At 42.4% G+C, this 11697-nt stretch overlaps 1 protein-coding gene across 1 annotated transcript; it reads left to right on the plus strand.

Annotated features, from left to right (window-relative positions):
- The first annotated feature begins 8329 nt into the window (after positions 1–8329).
- rbp4l (retinol binding protein 4, like) lies at positions 8330–10676 on the plus strand. The gene is made up of 5 exons (XM_071390191.1): positions 8330–8389; positions 8827–8944; positions 9222–9358; positions 9654–9979; positions 10183–10676. The coding sequence occupies exons 2-5, from the start codon at positions 8828–8830 to the stop codon at positions 10191–10193; spliced, it is 591 nt and encodes a 196-aa protein (XP_071246292.1). The 5' UTR covers positions 8330–8389; position 8827; the 3' UTR covers positions 10194–10676.
- Positions 10677–11697: the final 1021 nt, after the last annotated feature.

The raw sequence follows: 11697 nt of genomic DNA on the forward strand, positions 1-11697 counted from the left end.
ATGTTGGATATAACTACTATTATTTTATAATAAATATAAAATTGATTCAACACTTCTTTAATCACAATTACAGTATAAAGCTCTGAAACTAATGGGGCCTGTCAGTACATATGCATGCAGCAAGGGGAACTGACAGATCTGACAGCAGAGGAACTGTTGATCCCAAGGCATTATATTCATCTAAGATACTCTCTACACATGGAGATGAGGGATTTAACAAATGTACACATCCAATGATACTAGCTGTAATATTAATCCAACCATTTCATGCCTCTACATTAGCTGTTCGTCACCAATGAACTGTTGCCCCTTTGTGGTGCGTTACGTCCATGGTGCATGGGCCACATTTTAACCTAAAAATACAGTGTTACAACACAAGATGGCAGCCGGCTCATACTAAGGACCAAGCTAATTGTGCTTGTACTGTTAATCATTGCTACTGAGGCTGACCATGCCATTGAGATTCAAGCCATCAGTATTCAAGAGATTTTGTTTAACCAGTACATATTAGAACCATTGCTTGTTTGTCATACTCCTGTTATTTTCTATTGGCACTAGAATTCTTCAATGTCAGTTCAATTAATTTGATATGCCAGATATTGTCAGCAAATGTATACTCCCTCTCAGCCTCTTTCCCAAAGGTTGAATGAATAAAAAGCAACAACACACCTAGACTTACTTTCCACTGGTCTAAATGATTACAGTAACCTGGTAACCAAAATACCAACATTGAACGCCTGTACAGAAAAAGCTGTGCGTTGTCTAACGCAGTACAATATCGTATGCTATTGTCAATAGACATCCATGTGCCAGCAATCTTCCCTGAGGTCTAAGATCAAGTGTGTGGTTACAAGCATAAATATAGTACAGGCATCAGCTTGGAGTTTGCAAGCACAGTACGTGGCTTTTCAAAGAACTACAAAACAGCTAAAGAACTACAGACTACAGAACAACTAAACAACTACATAACATCTAAAGAACTACAGAACTACAGACCAACTAAAGAACTACAGAACAACTAAATAACTACAGAACAACTAAAGAACTACAGAACAACTAAAGAACTACATAACAACTAAAGAATTACAGAACAACTAAACAACTACATAACAACTAAAGAACTACTAATGCCCAAAGAGCTATCCCAGAAATAGACAATAACACTGGGTGTAATGCCTCAAAGTAGTGTTGAGAAAGATTACAGTACACAATGCTCTAACTACTGGAAGTGCCTTTAGTTAAATTAATGAAGATTGAATGAAGAGGGGTGGTGCCACTCCTCTGCTGAGCCCGTTAGCCAATCATTCATGCCCTTTGCCATCATCCTCTGTGTCCACTCCTCAGAGCCAAATGTCCCCAGAGAACTCCAGACAGCTCCAGACAGCTCCTGGCAGGAGGCTCCAGGTACTGGGATTACACTCTTATACTGGTAACAGGTGGACAGTGGTGGAAAAAGTACCTAATTGTAATACTTGAGTAAAAGTAAAGATACCTTCATAGAAAATGACTAAAGTAAAATTTAAATTCACCCAGTAAAATACTACATGAGTAAAAGTCTAAAAGTATTTGGTTTTAAATGTATTTATGTATCAAAAGTAAAAGTATGAATAATTTCACATTCCTTATATTACAGTTTTTTTTGATTGCTTAAGCACGATTTTCAAAACAGGGCCCGTGTTTTCAAAACACTACACACAATTACCACAACCACACACCCAATTAGCAAAACACTACAGATCCTTTGCAAAATTAAACACTCTTGTAAAAACTATACACTTCTTTTTAAAAACCACACTTTATTACCATATGAAACACACACGTTTCACATTACTATACTCTGTTTGCACGAGTTACACTCTGCTGTAATAAACCTAAAACACTTTTAGCACTTCTACTTCCCTATGATTAGAGTAGGCTACTATCAACAAAGTACAAATATAATGTACATTCACCAAACACTACACAAGACCAATGTTGCAGACTGAAGAAACTCATTTATTTCTCAACACGCCCAAAATGTTGACATGGAGATTCATAATACTGTAACCAAACGTCACTTTACGTTTGTAAGTTCAAAAAAAATATATAATAACTAGACATTGTCTCTTCGCCTAGCTGGATCTGGCCAGAGAATTTCATCAACATCGCAGGCAATGTTGTCATTAGCAAGACACCTTGGAAAGAAACGTCTTGAATGACGAATCCATCCTTGCATTGCTGCTACCTCCATCTGGTCACAGGCCTCCTCCATGGCTTGGATGAGGGGTACCTCAGCCTGGAGACGGAGATCATATACCTTCCACCGCCATGCCGAGAAAAACTCTTCTATAGGGTTGAGGAATGGAGAGTATGGTGGAAGATATAGGACGGTGAAATGTGGATGTTGCTGAAACCAGTTCTGAACCAGAGCAGAGCGGTGGAAAGACACATTGTCCCAGACAACAATGTATTGCATATGATCGATTTGATTTGCTGCTGTTATGTTGTGCAATTGGTCCAAGAATGTAAGTATGAGTGCTGTGTTGTAAGGGCCCATATGGGCATGGCGGTGGAGGACCCCATTCTGTGTAATGGCTGCACAGAGTGTTATATTACCCCCACGTTGCCTTGGGACATTGACTATAGCCCTGTGGCCAATGATGTTTCTTCCCCTCCTTCGTGTTCTCGTCAGGTTGAACCCAGCCTCATCTACGTAAATGAACTCATGCTGGATCTCCTCTCCATCCATTCGTAAAACTCTCTGAAAAACAGTGTCAGGCAAAATTGTGTAGTTCAGTGTAGATCTAGTATACATATTACAGTACAGTAAAAGATTATGAGACAGTATGCAAGATCACACTGCTAAATTGAATACATACCTCTGCATAATCATGCCGCAGTCGTTTCACCCTTTCGGAATTGCGCTCGAAAGGCACTCGATAAATTTGCTTCATTTGAATATGCTTTTTTTTTTTTTGAATGCGTGCCAGTGTTGATGTTGAGACCTGATGGATATCGTTGAAAATGGCGTGGTTATTGACAATGTTAGCTTGGAGCTGCTTGAGTGTTATAGCATTGTTGGCCAAAACCATGTTTACTATCTCCCTCTCTTGCTGTTCTGTGAACATAGGAGGCCTTCCCCATTGTCGTCCCTGACCCTCAATCCTATGTAGAAAAAAAAAACAGTATACAATAGTACAGTAATTTCACAGGAAAAGGTAACAGAAGTGCTGATAGTGCATAGAATACAGTACTGTAAGCAGTTACTGAAACCGTGCAGATGTTTTTGATATGATGATATTTTTACAATACCTATTTTCTAGTCGAAATGTTCTCATCACACTTGCCACTGTATATCGGCTTAGATTTGTCTGTACTCGCAGTCCAGCCTCCCTCAGCGTCAGGCCGTGGTTGACAACGTGGTCAACCAGTGTTGCGCGGATCTCATTTGTCAGATTCGGTCCTCTTTGAGCAACTTCTTGTCTTCCTCCTCCTCGTCTTACTCTTTCTCTGACTCTTTGCATTGTGCTTGAAGACCGATGAACTCACCTGCTGCTTTTTATAGTGCTTATACACCTGATTGGTGTGTCTACAATTAAGCAAACGAGTGTTTGCACACTTGATGACTGTGTTGAACCAATTGGTTGGACGGTGTGGTAATTTGACAGTCAGTGCTTTGGTATTGCAAGGACGTGACTTCATGATAGATTTTTGTGTGTAATGTATGTTAAGTGTGTTTAGTGTTTTGCAAATCACTGTGTGTAGAGTTTTGCAACAAGTGTGAGGTTGACAATGTGCTTATAGTTGTGCAAATATGGGCTGATGTTTTGCTTCTTGAGTGTAAGGTTTTGCTAATAGTGTACTACTTTTAATTTTAGTGTGTAAGCAATTCAAAAAAACTGTAAGAAGACTGCACTATTTTCATATTTTCTACAGATAGCTAGGGGCACACTCCAACACTCAGACATAATTTACAAACAAAGTGTTTGTGTTTAGTGAGTCCGCCAGATCAGTCAGTAGGGATGACCAGGGTTGTTCTCCGGGAAAATATATGGAGTGAAAAGTACATTATTTTCTATAGGAATGTAGTGAAGTAAAAGGAAAGTTGTCATAGTAAAGTACAGCTACTCCAAAAAACGACTTAAGTAGTACTTTAAAGTATTTTTACTGAAGTACTTTACACCAGTGCAGGTGGATGAGAAAAGCCTCAGCAGAAAATAGACTCCATTGAGACAGTACATGCTTGTGGTAAAAATAGGCATGTCATGTAAAAAGAAAATGGTCTTCTTAAATAACTACGATCATGCAACTATACTAAGATCCTGGTGAGGTCATCTCACATGGCACTTGTTACACAATATTATTAAAGTCACCTGATCAGGGTGAATCTCCCCAGACGAAGAGAGCAATCTAGGACATTTCAGCCTCACACTGCAGGCTCAAAATGGAAATAGTGTGTGTGTGTGTGTGTGTGTGTGTGTGTGTGTGTGTGTGTGTGTGTGTGTGTGTGTGTGTGTGTGTGTGTGTGTGTGTGTGTGTGTGTGTGTGTGTGTGTGTGTGTGTGTGTGTGTGTGTGTGTGTGTGTGTGTGTGTGTGTGTGTGTGTGTGTGTGTGTGTGTGTGTGTGTGTGTGTGTGTGTGTGTGTGTGATAGTTTTTGTGTGCGTGCGTGTGTGAGTGCGTTCATGTGTATGTGACACAACAGAAGCGTTAGTGTTTATTGTATCATGTTGTTTCCAGCTGAGTTCATACACTGAGACTCCATAGAACACAAGTGTTACGTAACAAACATAACCTTAAAGCCATGCCAGTTATGTACATCACATATACATGGATCAGAACCAAACAAAGCCTATCTAAAACACTAGCTCACAAAGCACACCTTGTCCCCAGGCTAATTTCTACCGGATAGTAATAGCTTGACAGAGAGCTGATGGATGAGACTACAATATTGAGACTACAAGATCCTCTTTTAGCCAGCTGGCTGTTTTATCATACTTCAGGATCTCCAAACTAGTGTCAAGGTCTACAACTGAGCAGTGCTGCTGGCAGTGGGTGATTTTTATTTATTTTTATATATACATTCTGTCACGTAAAGAGCACATCTCAAGAAGTTAAATAAAATACATGTAAGTGCCTGTTAAGTGCCAAATAAAGTTACAGGGTTGACCGTAACGGGGTTGACAATTTCATTTTCAATTAGCCATAAATCCCCTTGTGACAGCAGGAATGGAAGCTTGTATGCAACAGGCAAACTTCACAAAATAAAAATAATCTTTTTTTTTTGCCTGTTTATTTATGGGTAACAGGCTTGACGTGTTATGCTCGACCCGGTCAGTTTTTCACCACAAAACACCAGAAAATTGCCAAAAAGCACAGAACCAGCTCTTCTGCTTTAAACTATGATTTGACTATTAGATGTTCAATGTTTCTTTTGAATAATAATTAAAGAAGGAATATGGTTTTAAGATTTTAAAATGAGAGTAATCCCGCGTGGCTCAGTTGGTAGAGCATGGCACTTGCAATGCCAGGGTTCTGGGTTTGATTTCCACTGGGGACCAGAACAAAAATGTATGCGCTCATTACTGTAAGAGCGTCTGCTAAATGACTAAAATGTAAAAATGAGATTTAAGTTCACGTATTACACTCTTTGGCGTTCCCCATAGGGGAACCCTTTTCGGTTCCAGATAAAACCATTTTGGTTCCATGTAGAACCATGTTGGGTTCTGTGTAGAACCCTCTGTGGATAGGATTCTACATGGAACCCAAAACAGTTCTACTTGGAACCAAAAGTGTTCTACCTTGAACCAACAAGGGTTCTTCAAATTGTTCTCCTATGGGGACAGCCGATAGCACCTTTTTTACTAAGAGTGCGGGGTTGACTTTAAAATGAAGGACATGTTTTTTACTTTAAAATGAATCACTAATCACATGAAATTGTCACGATCTTGGAAATGAGCGGACCAAGGCGCAGCATGAGTATAGTTCCACACATTTATTTAAGTGAAACTAACTAAACTAAATAACGAAACTTACAAAGACCGTGAGGATGTAGTGCCCAAACACACTAACACAAACAATATCCCACAAATGCAGGTGGGGAAAAAGCCTACCTAAATATGATCCCCAGTTAGAGGCAACGATTACCAGCTGCCTCTAATTGGGAACCACACAAACCACCAACCTAGAAATCTATAAACTAGATAACCCCCCCAGTCACGGTCTGACCTAAACACCATAGAGAACCGAGGGCTCACTATGGTCAGGGCGTGACAGTACCCCCCCCCCCCCCCCCCCCAAAGGTGCGGACTCCAGCCGCAAAACCTGAAACCAAATGGGGAGGGTAGGGGGGATGACTAGTGTCGGTGGCCGCTCTGGTGCGGGTCTTTGCCCCCGCCCAGACCACGGGTCTGGCCATGGAGCCGGGTAGAACGCCGTTCCCGGACTGGGCATCGGCGCAGAGGAGGACCCCGGCCATGGAGCTGAGTTGGATGCCATGCCCGGACTGGGCCCCGACACAGAAAAAGGCTCCGGCCTTGGAGCGGGACTGGACGCCATGCCTGGACTGGGCACCAGCGCAGAGAAAGGCTCCGGCCTTGGAGCGGGACTGGACGCCGTGCCTGGACTGGACATCGGCGCAGAGGAAGGCTCCTGCCATGGACCAGGACTGGACACCGTGCCTGGACTGGACATCGGCGCAGAGGAAGACTCCCGCACTGGAACAGGACTGGACGCCTTGCCTGGAAGCTCCGGACCGTTGACCGTCGCTGTAGGTTCCGGACCGTTGACCGTCGCTGGAGGTTCCGGACCGTTGACAGTCGCGGGAGGTTCTGAACTGTGGACCGTCGCGGAGGTTCCGGACTGTGAACCGTCGCCGGAAGCTCCGGACTGTGAACCGTCGCCGGAAGCTCTGGACTGTGAACCGTCGCCGGAAGCCCTGGGCTGTGAACCGTCGCCGGAAGCTCTGGACTGTGAACCGTCGCCGGAACCTCCAGCGAGGGTCAACGGTCCTGAGCTTCCAGGCAAGGCGTCCAGTCCTGTTCCAGTGCGGGAGTCTTCCTCTGCGCCGATGTCCAGTCCAGGCACGGTGTCCAGTCCTGGTCCATGGCAGGAGCCTTCCTCTGCGCCGATGTCCAGTCCAGGCACGGCGTTCAGCCCGGCACCATGGTCGGATCCGGGGTCTGGGGGGGCTACGACCCGCACCGGAGCCGCCACCGACACTAGTCACCCCCCCCTAACCCCCCCATTTGGTTTCAGGTTTTGCGGCCGGAGTCCGCACCTTTGGGGGGGGGGGGGGGTACTGTCACGCCCTGACCATAGAGAGCCCTTGTTTCTCTATGGTGTAGTAGGTCAGGGCGTGACTAGGGGGCATTCTAGCTTATAATTTCTATGTTGTGTTCTAGTTTATATTTTCTATGTTAGTGTTTTGTATGATTCCCAATTAGAGGCAGCTGGTAATCGTTGTCTCTAATTGGGGATCATATTTAAGTAGCTATTTTTCCCACCTGTGTTTGTGGGATATTATTTTGTGTTTGTGCATGTGTACCACGTAGTCACGTTTCATTGGTTGATATATTTTGTTTTGCTTAAGTTTCACTTTGGAATAGAGATGTGGAACTCCAATCACGCTGGGCCTTGGTCCGTCTCTCCACACGAACGTGACAGAAATAAATAATAATAATCTTCAGAAATAACTTTGTCAAAGCAACAAAACAACTAGAGCTTACAATCATAGTGAAATCTTAAACCTGGGTTAGGTAGGTTAAAATCTTTCTGTAAGTCTCAGAAATGAACATGTCAATAGGCTGAATTTTGGCACTTACAAGTCTTTATTTTGGCATAAAAGATCTGATTTATTGTATTCTCTGTTTGGTCTATATTAAAGAGAACTTAAATGAATATAACAGCTTTTAAAATTCTATTTGGTGCAAAATGTCTACTTCAAATATCAAGGATGACGCAAAATACACTTATTTTGTGGAACGACACTAGTATTCCATCATCAGCATAGTAATGATTTATGTGCTGGAACACGACAACTAATGCTCATTACTGCTGGGTATGTTTTCTCTAATCTTGCTGGTCCTCTGTGTTTGTAGAATACATTTTCCCATTGTAAGTGTGTGTGTGTTTGTGTGTGTGTTTCTTCACAGTTACATAAAGCCCTAATTGTTTTTACGGGAGACATGGGCGGGTTCAGAGGTGAAGGCAGATTACAGTCGGAATTTCACCAACCGGATTAACCCCGCGATTTAATCATCTTATTTACTTACAAGAAGTGAAAATAATCAGTAAGCTTGTCTGTGTTCGTGTATATAAAGGACCCCAAACACAAGAGACTCCACAACCTAACGGACAACCACAAAACAGAGATCACTGAATTTTACTCGCTGCTCATCTTTACAAAGAAAGGTAAGGTCCAGCCACTTGGTAAAGAGGATCCGTGGATATAATATAACTTGATTATCTTACTGAAAACGTAAATATTGTTCTTGAATACAGTATGAATTTTGGGGTGAAGATACTAGTTAGCTAAGAATGAGTTTTGTATATATGTGCATGCGAAATATGGGATTGGACAGCTCATTTCTACCTCAGGACCCTATGAACATGTAACAGAATGACCATCGTACCAAAAAATAAAAATGTTTTATGTAATTTTACTACAACTACTACAGTGTGTTTACTAACTTAATTTGAGGTTCTCTCTCCTGATCTGGTGTCTATCTTGTCTAGTGTGGTCAGTTCATCCATCCCATTGTCTCTCTCTCTCTCTCTCTCTCTCTCTCTCTCTCTCTCTCTCTCTCTCTCTCTCTCTCTCTCTCTCTCTCTCTCTCTCTGCTGTGCAGCATGGGATCCTCAAAGCTGGCTCTCCTCATGGTCCTGATGGCCTGCGTGGAACACACCTGGTCTGCCTCCTGCGTGGTCGACAGCTTCACAGTCAAGGAGGACTTTGAACCGAAGAGGGTGAGCTTTGCTACAGTACATACATTATGGGTCACATCCCTAGACAGACAAAAACAAGCAAATGATGTCAGTTCTCAACATGATTGGATAGAAATGGCTATACGAGAATGTGTAACGTAAATGCATATGAGATTATTACAATGATCTACTGATTAAGTCTTAAATCTCCATATATACATTTAGTGCTCTGGATTTCCACCCTCATCTCCATCACTGTCTACGGTATGTGTGAGCATTTCTCACCTTTCTGGTTTTGTTCTGTTTTTCTCTTTGGCAGTATGCAGGGAAGTGGTATGCCCTTCAGAAGAAGGACCCCGAGGGACTATTCCTCCAGGACAACATCTCCGCTGAGTACACCATCGATGATGACGGCACTATGACCGCCTCCTCCAAGGGACGTGTCACTCTCTTTGGGTGAGTAGATCTACATCAACTTGGAAAAACTAGCATATAAAGCATAGAGGCTAAACTAATTGTCTAATTGTACAGAAGAATGTGGTTTGATACCCGAACATTAATCTAAACAATTTGTCTGTTAGACCACAAGATTTTGTGGACAGGAAATATAGACAACAGTTTACAGTGTATGTTATGGATCGCAATAATGTTGCGTTTGTATTTGACCTCCGGTTCTGTTTTGCGAGAGCTAATATGAGCTTGAGTTTGTTCTGGATTGTGTGCTGATGAGTGTGTGTTGTTGTGATGACAGGTTCTGGGTTGTGTGTGCTGACATGGCTGCCCAGTACAGTGTTCCTAACCCCACCACCCCCGGCAAGATGTTTATGAACTACCAGGGGCTGGCCAGCTACCTGTCCAGTGGAGGTGACAACTACTGGGTGATTGACACCGACTATGACAACTATGCCATCACCTACGCCTGCCGTACCCTGAAGGAGGATGGAAGCTGCGAGGATGGTTACTCCCTGATCTTCTCCCGTAACCCACGTGGCCTACCCCCAGCCATCCAGCGCATCGTCCGTGGGAAACAGGAGGAGATCTGCATGGCTGGCCAGTTCGAGCCTGTCCTGCAGTCCGGTGAGTTGGATACAGCATGGGAAAAAATGAGATCCCATCTGGATAATTGCAATGAACATGAAGCAGAGCATCCTGATTAATGAATGAAAGATAAGAGGGAGCTTAGAGTTGTTGTTAAAATACAATAAAAAACTATTCACAATCTTAGGAAGATAACTTATTCATGCTCCCTAACCTAACTTATTTTTCTCTTTCATCTACAGGAGCTTGCTAAGTTGGCAGCACACCCTGTGCTCAATTCCTTAAACATGCTGGCATGAGAAGAGGCGTCCATGGCCGATGGATGCATCCATAGCAGTGCTGTAGAAATGAATAGACCGTGTTGCGAGGCGGGAGGGAAGAAGTCCACCTCTGCCACCCATTGTCTCAAGGGAAGGGTTGATCAATTAGGTTGGTGTCTTCTGTCAAGTCAAGTGCGTGTGTTAAAATGTATCTTCTTTTTTTTCAACAAATCTCTGAGTTGCATCCATGTTTGATCAAGACTGCATTTAAGCAAAAAGACCTGAGTGGGTGTGGTATATGGCCAATATACCTTGGCTAAGGGCTGTTCTTAGACAAGACGCGATGCGGAGTGCCTTGATACAGACCTTAGCCATGATAAATGGCCATATATCACAAACTCCCGAGAAGCCTTATTGCTATTATGAACTGGTTACCAATGTAATTAGAGCAGTAAAAAATAAATGCTTTGTCATACCCTTGGTATCTGGTCTGATATGCTATGGCTTTCAGCCAATCAGCATTAAAGGCTCAAACCACCCAGTTTATAAAGAGCGATACCTGAGGTACATTTGAGACCAACACTGAGACAGAGTACCACAACAAACCTCAAAGTTACCCTGAACAAAAATATAAACGCAACACTCAACAATTTCAAAGATTTTACTGAGTTACAGTTCATATTAGGAAATCCGTCAATTAAAATAAATTCATTAGGCCCTAATCTATGGATTTCACTATGACTGGGAATACAGATATGCATCTTTTGGTCACAGATACTTTAAAACAAAGATCAGACATTTTCAGCTTCCAGGAATTGTGTCCAAATCCTTGCGACATGGAGCCGCGCATTATCATGCTGAAATGTGAGGTGATGGCATTGAAAGAATGGCACAACAATGGGCCTCAGGATCTCGTCACGGTATCTCTGTGCATTCAAATTTCCATCAATAAAATGCATTCAAATAGCTCATGCCTGCCCATACCATAACCCCATAACCACGTATTTAAAATTGCTGGGATGTTTTATTTCAGACCAACACTTTACATGTTGTGTTTATATTTTTGTTCAGTATATATTTTTAGTCCAGCAAATTCACCCAAATCTATCTGGATATGAATACTACACTGAGTATACCAAACAGGGGTACACCTACCTAACATTGGGTTGAATACCCCGCCCATTTGACAGCGTAAAACCTAGCAGTACTATTTATTTCTCTGAGAGTAAGGTGGATACAGTTGAAGTCGGAAGTTTACATACACCTTAGCTAAATACATTTAAACTCAGTTTTTCACAATTCCTGACATTTAATCAGAGTAAAAATTCCCTGTCTTAGGTCAGTTAGGATCACCACTTTATTTGAAGAATGTGAAACGTCAGAATCATAGTAGAGAGAATGATTTATTTCAGATTTTATTTCTGTCATCACATTCCCAGTGGTTCAGAAGTTTACATACACTCAATTAGTATTTGGTAGCATTGCCTTTAAATTGTT

Source organism: Salvelinus alpinus, chromosome 1, assembly GCF_045679555.1.
Source record: "Salvelinus alpinus chromosome 1, SLU_Salpinus.1, whole genome shotgun sequence".
Classification (NCBI taxonomy): Eukaryota; Metazoa; Chordata; class Actinopteri; order Salmoniformes; family Salmonidae; genus Salvelinus; species Salvelinus alpinus.

Excerpts from the sequence above, each read along its gene's own strand:
- rbp4l (XM_071390191.1), top strand. The coding sequence starts at position 8,828 with ATGGGATCCTCAAAGCTGGCTCTCCTCATGGTCCTGATGGCCTGCGTG. Across the intron at positions 8,945-9,221 it reads AGGACTTTGAACCGAAGAGG|TATGCAGGGAAGTGGTATGC; the intron begins GTGAGCTTTGCT and ends TCTCTTTGGCAG. Across the intron at positions 9,359-9,653 it reads GGACGTGTCACTCTCTTTGG|GTTCTGGGTTGTGTGTGCTG; the intron begins GTGAGTAGATCT and ends TTGTGATGACAG.